This window comes from Chanodichthys erythropterus, chromosome 24 (assembly GCF_024489055.1).
Source record: "Chanodichthys erythropterus isolate Z2021 chromosome 24, ASM2448905v1, whole genome shotgun sequence".
In the NCBI taxonomy this organism is placed as follows: Eukaryota; Metazoa; Chordata; class Actinopteri; order Cypriniformes; family Xenocyprididae; genus Chanodichthys; species Chanodichthys erythropterus.
This window is the reverse complement of record NC_090244.1, coordinates 5,502,390-5,522,885: the sequence shown is the minus strand read 5'-3', so window position 1 is coordinate 5,522,885 and position 20,496 is coordinate 5,502,390. Positions and strand designations below refer to the sequence as shown.

General features: G+C 34.7%; 2 protein-coding genes across 2 annotated transcripts; one reads left to right on the top strand and one right to left on the bottom strand.

The window, feature by feature from the left end:
• Positions 1-2,646: 2,646 nt before the first annotated feature.
• Positions 2,647-10,750, bottom strand: snupn (snurportin 1). The gene is made up of 9 exons (XM_067379480.1): positions 10,539-10,750; positions 10,222-10,386; positions 9,937-10,117; positions 7,010-7,114; positions 6,682-6,778; positions 6,488-6,585; positions 6,154-6,231; positions 5,983-6,063; positions 2,647-3,428 (listed from the first exon to the last, which is right to left on the bottom strand). The coding sequence occupies exons 2-9, from the start codon at positions 10,377-10,379 to the stop codon at positions 3,126-3,128; spliced, it is 1,101 nt and encodes a 366-aa protein (XP_067235581.1). The 5' UTR covers positions 10,380-10,386; positions 10,539-10,750; the 3' UTR covers positions 2,647-3,125.
• Positions 10,751-13,282: 2,532 nt separating this feature from the next.
• Positions 13,283-20,167, top strand: LOC137015290 (uncharacterized). Its single transcript, XM_067380150.1, has 5 exons — positions 13,283-13,626; positions 15,898-16,066; positions 16,517-17,466; positions 19,175-19,343; positions 19,722-20,167. The coding sequence occupies exons 1-5, from the start codon at positions 13,417-13,419 to the stop codon at positions 20,138-20,140; spliced, it is 1,917 nt and encodes a 638-aa protein (XP_067236251.1). The 5' UTR covers positions 13,283-13,416; the 3' UTR covers positions 20,141-20,167.
• The last annotated feature ends 329 nt before the right edge of the window (positions 20,168-20,496 follow it).

The window sequence follows — 20,496 nt, the reverse complement described above, 5'->3', positions numbered from 1 at the left end:
TGAAAGATGACACTCCCCCTGCTGGCCACAATGGAGAACTGCAGGCCAAACGACGCTCCTCCTCTCCATTCATAAAAATCTTGGGATGTTCGATTCTTTGTAGCAAATCGGTTCGTATGAACGACTCATTTCCGTGCGCTGGTTTAAAAACGCCAACGGATTAAAGGGGTTCTTGTGCGGCATTATTTTTGTAGTGAAATAAATAGTTTAATACAATTATCAGATTTAGCTGTACTGAATGTGTCGAATCACTTGCGTTTTTATGATTCAAAGTGAGCCGAGTGATTCGTTCGCGAATCATTCACAGAAACACACATTTACTTAGTTATGTAAATGAGGACATGTTCCTTCTAATGTTTTTATAGCTAACTAACTAAAAGTACATCTAAATATAGATCAGAGGAGTATTTGTACTGAAAGTTTCCATTCTGCACAGATTGTGGGTTACTAAAAGGCACATTAAAATCTCGCTGTTTAAACCTGACGCAAGAAAATCTACCAAGAAACTGAGGCGATAAAACAACAAAGCGCTTCCTGTGGGCGGGTTTCCATGGGCTAGAATGACTGACAGGAGAGGATGATGACAGCATGCTGGAAAAACGCACACAAGTGCTTTCACTTTCAGAGAGGAAATTCACACTCACCGTAGCTTATCATAAACCCAAATTAACTACACACAAAAAGGCAAAATAGGATTTGAGAAGCTTCAATTAGAAACTACATCTTAAGAACCGGACAGCATTTTTTGGCACACATCAGTGTAGTCCATGGTTTTAAAAAGGCCTGCAGATGCATTTATTGTTTTTTCTCAATGCCAGAGTTGGTCATGACTGATCCGGGAAGTCTGATCTAGGCTGACAGGTGCTGTGAGTTCCTGGAAAGCGGATACTGACTAATAACCAAACTCTCCGATTACGCTTTGGTTGATCTGTGGGAAGTGAGCTAGTGGTTTCATATCAACGAAAGCACCTTCACTATAACCACATGCAGATTTTTTTTGTAGGTGTTGACATTCAACCAGAAGATATTTTGATGATGCCAGCATTTCATTGGAACTACAGTGTTGGCAATACAAAGACATTATTTAGTAGTTAAAACCATTTTGATATATAAACTGTATTTAAAGGGTTAGTTCACCCAAAAATTAATGTTATTAATACTCACCCTCATGCCGTTCCACACCTGTAAGACCTTCATACATCTTTGGAACACAAATTAAGATATTTTAGTTGAAATCCGATGGCTCCGTGAGGCCTTCATAGGGAGCAATGACATTTCCTCTCTCAAGATCCAATAATGAATCAGCGTGTCGAATCAGCGGTTCGGAGCGCCAAAGTCACGTGATTTCAGCAGTTTGGCGGTTTGACACGCGATCTGGATCATGATTCGACACACTGATTCATTATGCTCTGAATCTTCCTGAAGCAGTGTTTTGAAATCAGCCATCACTAAATAAGTCGTTATTTTGTTTTTTTTGGCGCAACAAAAATATTCTCGTCACTTTATAATATTAATATTGAACCACTGTACTCACATTAACTGATTTAAATATTTTAGTACCTTTATGGATCTTGATTTGCTGCCTGGCCTCACTGATTTAAACAAAAATATCTTAATTTGTGTTCCGAAGATTAACGAAGGTCTTACGGGTGTGGAACGGCAATGAGGGTGAGTAATAAATTACATTATTTTCATTTTTGAGTGAACTAACCCTTTAAAGGAGGCGTTAAACAGAAGTTGTGATAGCTGCGTCTGAAATCGTGTACTGTTGAGTAGGTACTAGATTTTAATTTCAAGATTGAAAAAGTACATTCTATAATGGTACAAATGCGTGTAGAATGAATGAATTCGGACGTACTACATCCGCCATGTTGTTACTGTCACATGACTTACCAGCGTCAGTTATGTCTCTTCAACTCAAAGTCCCTTTACAACTCAAACTCCATTCACAAATTCTCTCCGGTGGCCTAATGGGATAGTAAAGTGTCCATCATATGCGCGCTTCAGAATCTCGCTGGAAGAAGTGATCTGGGTACTTTTCGCCTACTGTTTTTTGAATACTATGAATTCGGACATACTACTCTTTGTTCGCAGACTGTTTTTCGCGTACTATATAATAGAGAAGTATTAGATTTCGGATGCAGCGATAGTCTCTTCTTCCCTACTGTGATGTGTATCTGACTGAAATGGCTTCTCGAACAAGAAAAAATGTAGGGCGGGACTTTATTTTGTCCGTCTGAGATTGGATGGTTGTGGTTTGCTATTCGTGGATCTCATGCCAGTAAACACATAATTAGAGAAAAGATGTCACTGCAAGAGGGAGGGGAAGTTATTTTGATTAAAGATTATAAGGGCACATAAATAAAAAATAATGTACACAGATAAAAAAATAAGGCAATATTCCTTAAAAATTAGGAATGGCCAATTTTGATTTCATGGTGACTTTAATGTATAATATTTTTGTTTTGTTTTTGAAAGAAACCTCACCAAGCTGCATTTTTGTCAAAATAAATAAATATTGTGAAATATTATTACTATTTAAAATCTTGTTTTCTATTTGAATATATTTTAAAATGTAATTTATTTCTGTGATACAAAGCTAAATTTTCAGCATCATTACTCCAGTCTTCAGTGTCACATGATCCTTCTGACCCAAAACATTTGTCAATGTGCATTTAGAAGCAAGACTTGAAACACTTTTGGACATTCAAATGTATTTTAGACAAAGGGTTAAACAAAGCTGACAGTAAAACTTTATTGAAGTCAACACAAATTTAAAAATATAAGCTTCTTCACCAGCTGAATCTTAATGATCTGATCTTCTACAGAAAAGATCGAATTAAAAATCTATATATAAAATCCAATAAAGATGCATGGCTAAACAGCAGGTGAACTGAACGGAGCAAGATGTTTACTGCCATTTATACATGTTTCCTAAAATAACATCTGCAAAAAAGCAGAGGAGTTTCATTCTAGCGATTATGGTTACGGTAATAGGCCCATTTGACTTCCTTAGAACTGAATTGCAATTTTAAGTATAGCAATTAAAAACTCATTCTCCGTGGTCATGCGCAGGCTTGAGAAAAGTGCTCTCTAAAACAGTTTCTGCAGTCTTTTCGTGGCCCTCAGACCTCCATGCTCTCTTTCTGACCGGTGTGGGAGTTCTCCAGCTGTGTTTCTGGCGTGGAGAGGTGCTCCAGTTCATATCGGCCATTTTGATCTGCGGGCCGAACTTCTGTGGATGTTTTCTTGTGCTCCAGGATCTGCTGAAGCTGATGGCTGGCATAATCAGGCTTGCTGGTGAGGGGGCACTGTGGGACCTCAATGCCCAAGATATCTGCCACCATATAGGGTCTGAGCCAGCCAACCAGCGGTGTGCTTCCAGGGGTGTAGTGGGTCTCCTTGTGGTAGAAAAGAAGACCGTCCACCTAGAATGATGGAACACATTTTTAGGTCATCTATTCAAATAAAACAACAAATAATCTGCGAAATGATATTTCGTGGACTTGGCATATTAAAGGGGTATGGAAGCTTGTTTCCGCCACAAAAAAAAAAAAAAAAAAGGTAATTGTGACTTTTTATCTCACAGTTCTGCCTTTTTTTCTTGCAACTGTTCGATTTAAACTTGCAATTGCGAGTTATAAAGTCAGAATTGTGTTTTAAAGTCAGAAGTGCGAGATATATTCACAATTCTGCCTTTTTTTCTCGCAACGGTGAGTTTATCATGCAATTCTACCTTTATATCAATTCTGACTTTTTCTCAGAATTATGATATATAAACTCGCAACTGCGAGTTATACAGTCAGAATTGCATGATATGAAATCAGAATTGATTGATATAAAGTCACAATTGTGTGACAAAGTCAGAATTGCAACTATATTGTGACTATATCTGACTTTATCTCTCGCAATTGTGAGATCACGCAATTGCGAGAGAAAAAAAGTCAGATATAGTCACAATATAGTTGCAATATAAGATATAAGATAAAGATATAATGTCAGAATAGCGCTATTAAATCAGAATTGTGTGTAATAAAGTCAGAATTGCGAGTTTTAGTCAGAATTGCGAGATATAAAGTCAGAATTGCGAGTTATAGTCAGAATTGCGAGATATAAAGTCAGAATTGCGAGTTATAAAGTCAGAATTGCGAGTTTTAGTCAGAATTGCGAGTTATAGTCAGAATTGCGAGTTATAAAGTCAGAATTGCGAGTTATAAAGTCAGAATTGCGAGTTATAAAGTCAGAATTGCGAGTTATAGTCAGAATTGCGAGTTATAGTCAGAATTGCGAGATATAAAGTCAGAATTGCGAGTTATATAGTCAGAATTGCGAGTTATAGTCAGAATTGCGAGTTATAGTCAGAATTGCGAGTTATTAAGTCAGAATTGCGAGTTATTAAGTCAGAATTGCGAGATATTAAGTCAGAATTGCGAGTTATAGTCAGAATTGCGAGTTATAGTCAGAATTGCGAGATATAAAGTCAGAATTGCGAGTTATAAAGTCAGAATTGCGAGTTATAAAGTCAGAATTGCGAGTTATAAAGTCAGAATTGCGAGTTATAAAGTCAGAATTGCGAGATATAAAGTCAGAATTGCGAGTTATAGTCAGAATTGCGAGTTATTAAGTCAGAATTGCGAGATATAAAGTCAGAATTGCGAGTTATAGTCAGAATTGCGAGTTATAGTCAGAATTGCGAGTTATAAAGTCAGAATTGCGAGTTATAGTCAGAATTGCGAGTTATAAAGTCAGAATTGCGAGTTATAAAGTCAGAATTGCGAGTTATAAAGTCAGAATTGCGAGTTATAAAGTCAGAATTGCGAGTTATAGTCAGAATTGCGAGTTATAGTCAGAATTGCGAGTTATTAAGTCAGAATTGCGAGTTATTAAGTCAGAATTGCGAGATATAGAGTCAGAATTGCGAGTTATAGTCAGAATTGCGAGTTATTAAGTCAGAATTGCAAAACAAAGTCAGAATTGCGAGTTAGTCAGAATTGCGAGATATTAAGTCAGAATTGCGAGTTATAAAGTCAGAATTGCGAGTTATAGTCAGAATTGCGAGTTATAGTCAGAATTGCGAGTTATTAAGTCAGAATTGCGAGATATAAAGTCAGAATTGCGAGTTTTAAAGTCAGAATTGTGAGATATAAACTCTAAGATATAAAAAACGCCATTTTTTCCCCCCTCATAATTGCACAACACGGAAATTGCAATTTTCTATCTCACAATTCTGACTTTATATCAGGCAATCCTGACTTTATTACTCACATTTGTGTTTTTATTTTTTATTTCATGGTGGAAACAAGCTTCCATACAGGGGTACTTCACCGCTGGCAAAATAGGCTTTAAATAAAACAATTTTAATATCAGTGGTACCTGACTAGAGAGAGCAGATAAAAAAGGGCTGCTTTCTTTCCTTTTGCCAAATAGGTAGGAAAACTTCAAACCCCATAATGCACTGGGCATGTTGCCATCCAAAGCCACTCCCACCAGTCTGCTATGGATACACTTACCAGACTCAAATACCACCTTGCTTTAGTAGGAAATACTTCTTAGCAAACTTTTAGTCACATTGGCATCAAATTGTATTGTTACTGGGTGCGAGAATTCAAGAGTAAATGTTTAGCGCGAGTGAGTTACTTTCCGTTTCCAGTGATGATCCAGTGCATTGTAGGCAGCGACTAAAGGCTGCAAAGAATCATAAATACGGAGAAAACGCTGCAATGGAAAATCTGAAAATCCTCAGTGTTTGTAGTCAACACTTCAAACTGAATGACCACGAACAGTGTTTTAGGCCAAAAAGAGGGGGGAAACTGCATCACGCACAGGACTTTTGTGAAAATTACAGATTATTGCTTTCAAATAAACATGAATTTTTCAATCCAGGTAACATGGAGAAAGAGTAAACATTGTTCATTTACATACTACAATACAAAGCAGATTGAAAATCAGCACACTTACACTTTAAATAGTGGATGTTCTTACCGTAAAGTTATACTCGTGTGCAAGAGCTTTTTGGATGGACTCTGTCGAACAGCTGATGCTGTTCAGACTCACAAAGCGGAACTGCAGAGAGAGAGAACAGACCATAAATGAACCAAGTACTTCAGCTCAAAGTTCAGCCTTCTTCACAGATGCAGTCATTTGTTCACTTACAGGATTAATCTTGGAAATTTCAGAAAGACCTTCGGCCTCTTCCACTTTAGACTGCAGCCAGTAGAACCGGAACTCTGTCTGTAAAAATATAACAGCTTGTGCTTATAACCCTAAGAAAAGAATTGCATCCTTGCAAAATAAAAGTATTAATTTTCTTAAAAAAAAAAGAAAAAGACTGACTCCCAACCTTTGTATGGTAGTGTATAAAAATCTAAAAATAAATGATAACTGATGCAAGAAACATCAGTGTATTTCAAGGAAATTAATAATATAAAATGGCCTGAAAGTGTAGAATAGGTTTATGTAAATGTCATTAGAGGAAGTCATCACTCACTGAGCAGTCATATACAGGATGTCCCCTCCAGCACATGACGTCCAGGATGTAGTATGTTCTGTCCACATCACTGTAGATGCAGTCCAGGATTGTGTAATCTATATAAAACATATGTATCAGTTTTGGTTCAGAACTGCAGCCCTCTAGCACACTCTAGTGTGATAAATCTGTAGGACAGGAGCAGAGACGCAGACCTTTTCCCAGGGCAGAGTTGTGCCTGTTGCCGCCGGGGATAAGAGAAGGGAATCGATTGACACAGTAGCCGCTTTTGGTGTAAGATGAGGTAGATCCCTAAGGATAAAACAAGAAACGTGAAAATTAAAACAGAAAACATTTTTTTTTTCAGGATTCTTAGTTCAAAAGAACAGCATTTATTTAAAGTTTTTGTAACATTATAAATATTTTTACTGTCACTTTTGATCAATATTATGCATCCCTCTATTAATTTCTTTAATAAACCCAAACTTTCAACCAGCAGTGTACGTCTGATCACATGATGTATGGAAAGATATTGGTCCGAACCTTGGAGGCCACAACAAGGGAACGCTTCCCAACTGGACAAACCACCATCAGCCAATCAGAGCTCAGATCTGCAGGGACGTCCACTAACCACTCTGACAACATCAGCTGGAGATAATAATAAAATACAATATAATATTTATTAATTATACCTTCAGACAGAAATGTCATAATTTATCAATTTTTGTATTTTTTTTATTATAATAATACATCTCTTATAATAGGAATATTTTTTAATCATAAAATACTTGCTTAACAGCTTCCAGACAGCATTATCATAATAATTGATTACTTTTGTATAATAGTATATCTCTTATAATAGGAATATTTTATTATAAAATACTTACATTAGTAGTATATACTCATGTAAGTATCCACTTGTAACCATTTTAATCTCAAATCACTGGTCAGGAAATTAGCAAGAATTGCACAAATAATGTAGATGAAGTAAGTTTGCACGGAATAGCCTTCCCCAACATGCAGACCTCTTCTTACAGGAAGACAAGAGTCAGTGTTGTTCCACTCAGTGTTAAAGGCTTCAAAGAGTTCATGAGTAGATGAAAAATGTCTCTCGGTCAGTTCATCCGAGTTTAATGCGAGACCAAATATTCACTAAAAGGTTCAAAACATGAGCCTGATGGACTTGTTCTCAAGACACTTCTTGGTTGTCTTTGTATTTGGGCAGGATCATTGTCATCCTCGTTAGATAACTTTTCATTTGTGGGAAGCAAGCCATCCTGCAATACCCTCTTGTACTCCAAAGCATCAAATGACTTTTCACAGTGAAGTATCTCACCAATGCCAGCAGCTAAAAAGGCTCCGCACACAATGACACTCTTCCTCCATGCTTCAGTGTGGTAGAGATGCATTTATTATTAAATTTCTCAGCAGATTTTCAAAGACATCGCTCAGGAGAATCACCATCCAACTCGTGTTTCATTGTGATTCATCACTCCACAAAACTCCCCATATTCTCCCAAAACTTCATTCTGTCTTTGATGTTTTTCTGAGACAGCAGTGGCTATTTAAGTAGTGCATTTGCTTGAATTTAGCTAATTTCCTGACCAATAATTTGTGGATAAGATAATTAAAAGCTTAGTGTTTAGCCATTTTGGGCTTGGCCCATTTTTTTGTGTACTTTAGTATACTTTAGCTTTTTTTTAATGGAAGCTTGTTTCCACCACTAAAAAAAAATAAAAAAGGTAATTGTGACTTGTTCTCTCACAATTACAAGTTTACATATCGCAATTCTGACTTCTTTTCTCAGAATTGATATAAAAACTCATAATTGTGAGTTTAATAAATTTAAAATTGGGAGTTATAAACTCACAATTGTGATATAAACTCGCAATTTTTACTTTTTTTCTCACAGTTGTAAGATAAAGTTGAGTTATAAACTCGCAATTCTGACTTTTTTCCTCGCAAATGTGAGATAAACTTGCAATTTTTACTTTTTTTTCAGTTATAAGATAATGTTGAGTTATAAACTCACAATTGTGATAAATTCGCAATTCTGACTTTTTCCATGCAATTGTGATAAAAACAATTTTGACTTTTTTTCTTTATAAACTCCCAATTGTGATATAAACTCGCAATTTTGACTTTTTCTCGCAATTGTAAGATAAAGTTGAGTTATAAACTCACAACTGATATAAACTCACAATTTTTACTTTTTTTCACAGTTGTAAGATAAAGTTGAGTTATAAACTCACAATTGTAAGATAAAGCGGAGTTATAAACTCGCAATTGTGATAAATTCGCAATTATGACTTTTTCCGTGCAATTGTGATAAAAACACAATTTTGACTTTTTTTTCATGCAATTGTAAGCTAAAGTTGAGTTATAAACACACAATTGTGATAAACTCAAAATTGTAAGATAAAGCGGAGTTATCAACTCGCAATTGTGATATAAACTCGCAATTTTTACTTTGTTTCACAGTTGTAAGATAAAGTTGAGTTATAAACTCACAATTGTGATAAATTCGCAATTCTGACTTTTTCCATGCAATTGTGATAAAAACAATTTTGACTTTTTTTTCTTGCAATTGTAAGATAAAGTTGAGTTATAAACACAATTGTGATATAAACTCGCAATTTTGACTTTTTCTCGCAATTGTAAGATAAAGTTATAAACTCACAATTGTAATATAAAGTTGAGTTATAAATTCGCAACTTTGATATAAACTCGCAATTTTGACTTTCTCGCAATTGTGAGATAAAGATGAGTTATAAACTCACAATTGTGATAAATTCGCAATTCTAACTTTTTCCATGCAATTGTGATAAAAACACATTTTTGACTTTTTTTCTTGCAATTTTAAGATAAAGTTGAGTTATAAACTCACAATTCTGACTTCTTCCTCGCAATTGTGATATAAACTCACAATTTTGACTTTTTTTCCTCACAATTGTAAGATAAAGCGGAGTTATAAACTCGCAATTGTGATATAAACTCGCAATGACTTTTTCACTTTTTCTCGCAATTGTGAGCTAAAGTTGAGTTATAAACTCACAATTGTGATATAAACTCAAAATTGTAAGATAAAGCGGAGTTATCAACTCGCAATTGTGATATAAACTCGCAATTTTTACTTTTTTTCCACAGTTGTAAGATAAAGTTGAGTTATAAACTCACAATTGTGATAAATTCGCAATTCTGATATAAAGTCCAATTCTAAGGGAAAAAAGACTGACTTTTTTCTCAGAATTGCGAGTTTATTTCTCACAATTCTGATTTCTTTTTTCAGAATTGTGTGATATAAAGTCACAATTGCTTGTTATAAATTCAGAATTGTGAGATAAAAAGTCCCCTATTATACCTTTTTTTATTTTTTAATCAGAGGCGGAAACAAGCTTCCACACTTCTTCCACTCTATCAATCCTTCTACATGGCTTTATCTGTTTTTCAGTCAGCAATGTTTTGAGCACCTGGTTGGCGTAATGCTTTGGTAACTTTTTCCTCTGCTCGATCTCCATCCCCTCTTCATCTGTGCTGTTCTCCAGCTGTTGCGCACTCTTCTTCTCTTCACCCTCCTCATCCTCACTGTCGACTCCGGTCCAGTCTCCATCTGCCAGACGACGGGCGTGATTCACGTAGTTCAGCCTCTTCCTGCCAACATAATGTCTTCGATTAGTGTCAGTGCATCAAAATAAAGGTCAAGGGTTGCTAAGGAGTTGCTAAGGTGTTTTGATGTCACTGTGACTTTAACTCACTCTTTCTGGAACTCGAGGAACCTCCTGCGCCGTTCACTCTGCTCCAGAACACTGTATTTGCTCTTGTACTGGGCCAGGCGTGGATGAGGAGCAGATGTGCTGTTGGGTTCTCTGGATACAGAGAAGCTGGAGGAGAGAGCCTGGGTCAGATCCTCCATGATGGATCTGTGACAACACACAATAGAGTTCAAATCACTCTGACACATTTATATGCAATAATACGTGTCGGTTATGTTTATAAAACCAATGAGGTATTTCAAAAGCAAACAGAAATCACATTTAGATGAACACAAAACAACCACCACCATGTCACGTACAGATAAACCGACTGCAGGCTGTAAACACGTGATCACAATCCCATCAGAGCTGCTCTAAAGTCCTTTACTCATGATTCTGAGTAACAGAAATACGAAGGGAATGAAACTCAGTGAAACGCACAAACACAAACTGCGGAGAAACACGCGCTGAAACGCAATGGCGCACTGACGTCATCAATCCTCACCGCGGCCGAACAAAATCCATCGCGGAGTTTCGGCGATTAGTGAAGTATTCCTCTCAAAATGATTTTATTGTTGTTAAAGTTTAGTCGATTTACTTATACTAATTCAGTTACATTCTATAAAATGTACTGTATTAATTCGGCTAATACCCTTTAAGTTCTAACGCTTAATAATATTACAAAAAAGTAAGCTGGTGAGACTATAATTATCTATAATTGGTCTAAATAATATTTATTTATTTTAACTTGTCACCGTAAACTTTGTGCCCCCAACCAGACGCCTATATAAATAAATATGACGTATTTACTTTCTATCATTTTTGTATGGTCAAAATATTACCATTAAAATTTACAAACAAAACAAATTATAATTACAAGTTATTTTTTACATCTCCGCGAAAAAATGACTTCAAAGTTCTGTTAGGAAGACGAGAAATTATGTCATAAATCCAATCAAATATTCAAAATAGAGTAACGTTAGCAGAAAAAAGCGATTTTACCACAAAATAAATACGTCATAAATCAAGAAGATGTAATTTAGGAATATATAGAAAGAAAGAGGTGGTTTTAACAAAATTGCAGGACTAAATGCATCACTATAAGGGTCATTCTTCAATTGGCGTGGCAAATGAGAGGCATAAATTGATTTCTTTTAATAAAATGTATTGCTATGCATTTAAAATTAGTTAAATATGCTATATCTATTACAATTGAAGCATAATAATATTTTGATTTTTAAATAATTTTAATCAAACACTGGTGAAACAACCACTTATTTCTCTGGTGTTACCAATATTTGAAGTCAAATTTTGGTTTGTTCTAAAATGAGCAGGGATATGCAACTTTAGGTAATAATTAATAAACAAATAAATTACTTTAAGGACTCAGTTTTATTGTTTATTTAAATTTCATTTTGAAAAGAAATGTTTAATTGTTCATCTTGGCCTGTATTTTTGCCAAAGAATAATAATAATAATAAATAAATTGGATATACATCAAAAAAGGCAGGAAAATTGTCTGTGCAACCTTTATAGTCTTTATTCTAAAAGATTAAAACCACCTTACAGTCTGAAAACATTAATTATAAGATTAAATGGCTTTGTAAGAAAGAAATTTCAGATGCATTTTGAAGTAACACCACAGACGTAATATTGTACAAGGTTTAACAATTAAAAGTTTGTTGAGCGAAATAATGAATTTCATCATAAGTAGGATTACAAGAAGTACATACTCTGATAAGAGAAACTGTATGAAAAAATATATAATTAAAACAACAACAAATGCAACCTGTTTTGTAAAGGGACAGTTCAACCAAAAATGAAAATTCTGTCATCATACTCCCCCTCAAGTTGTTCCAAACCTGTATACATTTCTTTGTTCTGCTGAACACAAAGGTAACCCAGCAGCTCTCACCCCCCATTGACTACCATAGTAGTGAAAAAATACTATGGCAGTCAGTGGGGGGCAAGATCTGTTTGGTTACAAACATTCTTTCAAATATCTTCCTTTGTGTTCAGCAGAACAAAGAAATTTGGTAACACTTAAGTATAGGGAACACATATGAACTATTAACTATGACTTTTCCCTCAATAAACTCCTAATTTACAGCTTATTAAAAGTTAGTAAAGTCATTGTTAAATTTAGGTAAGAATGTAGAATATGGTCATGCAAAATAAGGCATTCATATGTGCTTGATAAGTACTAATAAACAGCCCTTAGTAATATGCATGATAATAACTAAAAGACCCTAAAATAAAGTGTTATTAAATATAACATAAATATGTTAAATATTCTATTGTTAAAGGGCTAGTTCACCCAAAAATGAAAATTCTGTCATTAATTACTCACCCTCATGCCGTTTCACACCCGTAAAACCTTCATTAACCTCACAAATTAAGATATTTTTGTTGAAATCCGATGGCTGCTTGAGGCCTCCATAGGGAGCAATGACACTTCCTCTCAAGATCCATAAAGGTACTAAAAACATATTTAAATCGGTTCATGTGAGTACAGTGGTTCAATATTAATAGACTATTATAAAGCGACAGTAATATTTTTGGACAAAAAAAAAACTCGCCAAAAAAACCTCCCCAAAATAACGACTTATATAGTGATGGCCGATTTCAAAACACTGCTTCAGGAAGATTCAGAGCACAAATTAATGTTCGGAGCGCCAAAGTCACGTGATTACAGCCGTTGGCAGTTTGACACGCGATCTGAATCATGATTCGATACACTGATTCATAACGCTATGCTTCCTGAAGCAGTGTTTTGAAATCGGCCATCACCAAATAAGTCGTTATTTTGTTTGTTTTTTGGTGCTCCAAAAATATTCTCTTTTATAATATTAAAATTGAACCATTGTACTCACATGAACCGATTTAAATATGTTTTTAGTACATTAATGGATCTTGAGAGAGGAAATGTCATTACTCCCGATGTATGGAGCCCTCACTGAGCCATCGGATTTCAACTAAAATATCTTAATTTGTGTTAAGAAATTTTCATTTTTGGGTGAACTAACCCTTTAACTTTCTTACCCTTGTGGCAAAACAATAGGTGGCGCAATGTGCCTATGGTGTGGGAAACGCCAAATACTCCAAAGAAGAAGAAGAAGAAATAGAAAGATACTGTCCGTTGGTTGAACTAGAGGGAGCGAAAACATTTACAGTAGAGCGAAATCATCTGGATTAATAATGAAACGCAGCTACCCCGACGAAGCTGAAAACAGAATAGACAAAAAAGAGTGTGGTCAAACTCCCCAGATTATCCTCCTTCTCTGCACACAAACTCCACGGTTGTTGGTCAACACCGTCAGCGTTGCAGCAGCTCCTATCCAAAGGACGAGTTTTACCCATGGGTTTACCTCTCTCCCGAGTCCGGCCCCGGAAAATAACAATGTGCCGGTGAGTGTAGTTCACGAACAACACAACACAGACAGTGTTACTGAATGACGACCCTGCTTTCTGACCAAAACATCTGTCAGACAAAGAGCGCGGTGATCTTGTTAGGAGAGGGACAGTTCAAATCACAGACAATTTCCCAGTTAATTAACACCGATGGCGATAATCATTATTCATATATTCTTTCACGTTGATAATACAACATTTACAAGATTACATTAAGATTCTGACGTTTTCAAATGTAGAAAAAAAGTTTACTAGGGTAGTAACTGAAATATGTAATCTGGATTACTTAATTACATTCCAAAAATTATATAGCCTACTTGTAATTATATTATATTATATTTTAAAATACTCGCAGACTACATTTTTGATTACATGATTACTGCAGTCGTGTTCAATATATAAATTTTGTATATATACATCATGAATCCATTTTCCAAACCTTGTCTTATTCTGAATCGCCACGGTACATCTATAATAAGTGTTTATATTGGGACTATTCTAGGCTGGTTCGGGTCGTACCGCTGCGGAGTAATACAGCACCTGCGTGACTCGTCATAGACGTAAACAGAGAAGTAGCTCCGGCTACAATGTTCTTCCGCAAGATCCATTCAGCTTTGTTTATTAACCGCTAGAGCGACAAAAGTTCAGGAATGCAGCTTTAATATTCACAAAATGGCGGCAAATTATTAATAATTTATTGATTCTCACTAATTGTTGTTATTTTTTTTTAATTGTCCTTTTTAAAACAGCCTAGTGCTTATGTTCAAAGTCTTCCCATCAGTGGCCACACAGCATAATTAAACAATTTCTTACTTTGTGTTTTATTTGGATTGTTTTTATTTAAAAATTTAGCTTTTTATGGTTTAATTCATTATTACCTTTTCATCAACTTACAGAGCCCCCTACACAAAGCTCTTCTTTCACAAAGCTCAGTTTGGGAATCCCTGATGTAATGTAGCGTTTAATGCGTCTTCATTTTGTATATTTATACCACTATAGTACATGATTATCCTATTCAGGTCTATGTGATAAACAGGTTAAGGCTAAAAGTAATCTAAGTAGTCTGATTACATTACCTAAAATGTATGATGTCATAAATTATGTTTAATAACTATAATATTTATCATGTAATTTATATTCAATAATGGACTACAGTTTGGAAAGTAATATACCCAACACTTACTAGGACCCCTAGATCACTAAGTTATGTGTATATATATATATATATATATATATATATATATTATATTATATATATATATATATATATATATATATATATATATATATATATATTATATTATATATATATATATATATATATATATATATATATATATATATATATATATATTATATATATATATATATATATATATATATATATATATATATATATATTATATTATATATATATATATATATATATATATATTATATTATATATATATATATATATATATATATATATATATATATATATATTATATTATATATATATATTATATTATATATATATATATATATATATATATATATTATATTATATATATATATTATATTATATATATATATATATATATATTATATTATATATATATATATATATATATTATATATATATATATATATATTATATTATATATATATATATATATATATATATATATATATATTATATTATATATATATATATTATATTATATATATATATATATATATATATATATATATATATATATTATATTATATATATATATATATTATATTATATATATATATATTATATTATATATATATATATATATATATATATATATTTAATTATATATATATATATATATTATATTATATATATATATATATTAAAGCATATATATATATATATATATATATATATATATATATATATATATATATATATATATATATATATATATATATATATTATATATATATATATATATATATATATATATATATATATATATTATATTATATATATATATATATATATATTTTATATATATATATATAATATATATATATACACATACACATATATATACATATATTCCTATGTGTATTCAATTAATGCCACTGCTTATACATGATTAATTTAATTTTGCATGAGGTACAGTGATTTCCTTACATAACTTATAAACATATTTACATATTTGTGTGTGTAAATCAATATTTTGAGAATGTATATTATGTATATTTTTGCTGACAAATGTAAAATGGTGTGTGTTTGTTTGCCCTGCACAGTTGCATCGGACAGTACTGAGGCGAGGACATGATCCTCTTCTCTCCATTGAGAAATGCTCAAGCTGCTGCAACATGTTCCACTGTGACTACTGTAAGATGCTGCATAATCATTTACACGAGGCAAAAAATCATGTTGCAAATCATCTTCGAAATGCTGTTCAACAGGAAGGTATGTGTGAATTAATTTAAATGTCTTTATACAGTTCAAGTAAAAACATAATGACAAATGATTAAAGGGGTCCTTGATTATGATTTCCCTTTTTTAACTTTAGTTAGTGTGTAATGTTGCTGTTTGAGCATAAACAACATCTGCAAAGTTACAGCGCTCAACGTTTAATGCAAAGGGAGATATTTTCTTTTACACAAGTCGCTTTTGCAGTTGCATTCTAAAAGTTCTTCCTGAGTCTCTCCATCAGTGTCGACTCCGGTTTGAACAATGTAAGACTGAACACCGTTACTGACAATCCTCATTTTGGCTTCGCGTGATTCTCCAGCTTTGTTGTTGTTGAGCAACTGCCGCTTCATCCCAAAACCTCTACAGAATCGCTGCACTGAACTGTATAAAACATTATTGTAAAAATGACTAATGACTGTTGAAAATATTCTCTCCACATTTTAGGTTTTGTCATCATCAAGTGTGGTCTAGGCTGCAGACAAGCACCACATTTTCACTGCTGCTACTGCACGTCAACGTTAATCAGAAGGGATGCTCTGATTAAACATTTAACAGCTTGTAAAAATACATCATACAAACAGCCTCCACCCATAGTGCCAGCAGCAGCAGCACCACCTCCATCCACAGCAGAAGTACCTCCGTCACAAGTGCCTCCATACTCAGCAGAAGAACCCCTATCCCCAGCACAAAGACCTCCACACACAGCAGATGGACCTCCATCCTCAGCAGAAGGACCCCCATCCCCAGCACAAAGACCTCCATCCACAGCAGATGGACCTCCATCCACAGCAGATGGACCTCCATCCACAGCAGAAGGACCCCTATCCCCAGCACAAAGACCTCCACACACAGCAGATGGACCTTCATCCACAGCAGAAGGACCCCCATCCCCAGCAGAAAGACCTCCACACACAGCAGATGGACCTCCATCCACAGCAGAAGGACCCCCATCCCCAGCAGAAAGACCTCCACACACAGCAGATGGACCTCCATCCACAGCAGAAGGACCCCTATCCCCAGCAGAAAGACCTCCATCCACAGCAGAAGGACCCCCATCCCCAGCAGAAAGACCTCCATGCACAGTAGAAGGACCTCCATCCCCAGCAGAAGAACCCCTATCCCCAACAGAAAGACCTCCATCCACAGCAGCAGCTCCTCCAACTCCAGCAGAAGAACCCCTATCCCCAACAGAAAGACCTCCATCCACAGCAGCAGCTCCTCCAACTCCAGCAGAAGAACCCCTATCCCCAACAGAAAGACCTCCATCCACTGCAGCAGCTCCTCCAACTCCAGCAGAAGAACCCCTATCCCCAACAGAAAGACCTCCATCCACAGCAGCAGCTCCTCCAACTCCAGCTGAAGGACCTCCATCTACAGCAGCTTCATCATCAGCAGTAAGATTACACGTCTGGCAGCAAGTCAGGGTTGCTTGCCCACACTGCGATATTCAAATAAATAAAAGGAACTTGCTGGTTCACATAAACAGAAGACACAGGCACAACACTTTGTGGAAAGATTTGACTTCAAATAATAACAAAGATGACGATGTGGAAGCTTTTTTCTGCTACAAAATAAAAAAGGTAATTGCGACTTTTTATCTCCCAAATCTGAATATTTTTTCTCGCAATTCCGAGTTTATATTCCAACTTTATATCTCACTATTTTGAGAAAAAAGCCACAATTGTGAGTTATTAAGTTGGAATTGTGAGGAAAAAAATAGAATTGCGAGTTATAAAGTTGGAATTGTAACAAAATAAGGCAGAATCGTGAGTTATAAACTCGGAATTGTGAGTAAAAAACTCAGAATTGTGAGGAAAAAAGTCAGATTTGCAAGAAAAAAGTCAGAATTAGGAGTTATAAACTCAGAATTGCGAGGAAAAGTCAGAATTGTGAGTTATAAACTGGGTATTGTGAGGGGAAAAAAAGTCGGAATTGCGAGGGAAAAAGTCAGAATTGTGAGTTATAAAGTTGGAATTGTGAGAAAAAAGTCAGTATTATGAATTATAAACTCAGAATTGTGAGGGAAAAGTCAGAATTGTGAGTTATAAACTGAACTGTGAGTTATTAACTCGGAACTGTGAGGAAAAAACTCTGAATTTTGAGAAAAAAAATCAGAATTGTGAGTTATAAAGTTGGAATTGTGAGAAAAAGTCAGAATTATGAATTATAAACTCGGAATTGCGAGGGAAAAGTCAGAATTGTGAGTTATAAACTGGGTATTGTGAGGGGGGAAAAAAGTCGGAATTGCGAGGAAAAAAGTCAGAATTGTGAGTTATAAAGTTGGAATTGTGAGGAAAAAAGTCAGAATTATGAATTATAAACTGGGTATTGTGAGGGGAAAAAAAGTCGGAATTGCGAGGAAAAAAGTCAGAATTGTGAGTTATAAAGTTGGAATTGTGAGAAAAAAGTCAGAATTATGAGTTATAAACTGGGTATTGTGAGGGGAAAAAAAGTCGGAATTGCGAGGAAAAAAGTCAGAATTGTGAGTTATAAAGTTGGAATTGTGAGAAAAAAGTCAGAATTATGAATTATAAACTCAGAATTGCGAGGGAAAAGTCAGAAATGTGTGTTATTAACTGAACTATGAGTTATAAACTCGGAACTGTGAGAAAAAACTCTGAATTTTGAGAAAAAAATCAGAATTGTGAGTTATAAAGTTGGAATTGAGGAAAAAAGTCAGAATTGGAAGAAATATAGTCAGAATTGTGAGTTATAAAGTTGGAATTGTCAGAAAAAAGAATTCACTTTTGTAATTAACTCGCAATTATGACTTTTCTCGCAATTTTGAGTTTATATCTCAAAATTCTGTGAAAAAAGTCAGAATTGCAAGATTTAAAACTCACAATTACCTTTTTTATTTTTGTATTCCATGGCGGACACAAGCTTCCATATATTCATACTATTAATATCTCATTAAATGAGCTAGCTACTACTTATCCAAATGGTGTGCTTGAAAATCGATTCACAGGTGGACATTGCCTGTGGCGACTTTTAGCATGTGGTTAGCGTGTGTATTATAAGAAGTCGTCATAGTTTTTGTATAGCCTGTTTGTATTTTTGCTGAGAGATGTAAAATGGTGTGTGTTTGTTTACCTTACACAGTTGCATCAGACAGTACTGAGGCGAGGACATGATCCTCTTCTCTCCATTGAGAAATGCTCAAGCTGCTGCAACATGTACCACTGTGACTACTGTAAGATGCTGCATAATCATTTACACCAGGCACAAAATCATGTTGCAAATCATCTTCGAAATGCTGTTCAACAGGAAGGTATGTGTGAATTAATTTAATTCAATTATTCTGTGTGTGTGTGTAAGTTTATCAATCCTTCTGGTCATTTCTCCCTCAAAAGAACAAAACCTGGGGTTTTGTTCTTCCGCGTTCATCATTACGTCGTTACGTTGGGTCAGTCGTAATACCGTTCTCGCCGCAAATCGATGTTTTCAGAAAATGAAGCATAGCTGAAGATGCCATTTTGAAGTGTCTAAAATATGTGGAGAAAAAAATGGATTCACAAACTTTGTCACTATATGTAAATTGCTCATCAAATTATTAATATTCCCTAGCCTCACAGTTGTAGACTAATTATCTGAAGAAAATGTATTTTATTCTTTTATGTTGCTTTTTCCCTTTCTCTGTTTGACCTAGGTTTTGTCATCATCAAGTGTGGTCTAGGCTGCAGACAAACGCCACATTTTCACTGCTGCTACTGCAAGTCAACATTAATCAGAAAGGATGCTCTGATTAAACATATAACAACTTGTAAAAATACATCAGACAGACAGTCTTCACCCATAGTGCCAGCAGCACCACCACCACCTCCATCCACAGCAGAAATACCTTCATCCCGAGTACAAGGACCTCCACCAGAAGTACCTCCATCTCCACCAGAAGTACCTCCATCCACAGCAAAAGTGCCTCCATTCCTAGCAGCTTCATCTTCAGCAGTAAGATTACGTGTCCGGCAGCAAGTCAGGGTTGCTTGCCCACATTGCGACATTCAAATAAATAAGAAGAACTTGCTGGTTCACATAAACAGAAAACACAGTCACACCACTATTCTGTGAAAATTAGACTTACAGTAATATTGAGGATGGATGATGTTTATGTAATTTTGTTGTTGTTTTGTTTTGTAATATGTCTTGTTTTAACCTATTAAAATCTCATGAAAAACAAATGTGTTCTTGAAACTTAATATACTAAAATGAAATTTAGTATTATTAAAGGGTTAGTTCACCCAAAACTGAAAATATTGTCATTTATTACTCACCCTCATGTCGTTCCACACCCGTAAGACCTTCATTCATCTTCGGAATGCAAATTGAGATACTTTTGTTGAAATCCGAGAGCTCAGTGAGGCCTTCATAGGGAGCAATGACACTTCCTCTCTCAAGATCCATAAATGTACTAAAAACATTTAAAT

Excerpts from the sequence above, each read along its gene's own strand:
- snupn (XM_067379480.1), bottom strand. The coding sequence starts at position 10,379 with ATGGAGGATCTGACCCAGGCTCTCTCCTCCAGCTTCTCTGTATCCAGA. Across the intron at positions 7,115-9,936 it reads CAAAGCATTACGCCAACCAG|CTGATGTTGTCAGAGTGGTT; the intron begins GTGCTCAAAACA and ends TATTATCTCCAG. Across the intron at positions 3,429-5,982 it reads CACACGAGTATAACTTTACG|GTGGACGGTCTTCTTTTCTA; the intron begins GTAAGAACATCC and ends CCATCATTCTAG.
- LOC137015290 (XM_067380150.1), top strand. The coding sequence starts at position 13,417 with ATGAAACGCAGCTACCCCGACGAAGCTGAAAACAGAATAGACAAAAAA. Across the intron at positions 13,627-15,897 it reads CGGAAAATAACAATGTGCCG|TTGCATCGGACAGTACTGAG; the intron begins GTGAGTGTAGTT and ends TGCCCTGCACAG. Across the intron at positions 19,344-19,721 it reads AAATGCTGTTCAACAGGAAG|GTTTTGTCATCATCAAGTGT; the intron begins GTATGTGTGAAT and ends TGTTTGACCTAG.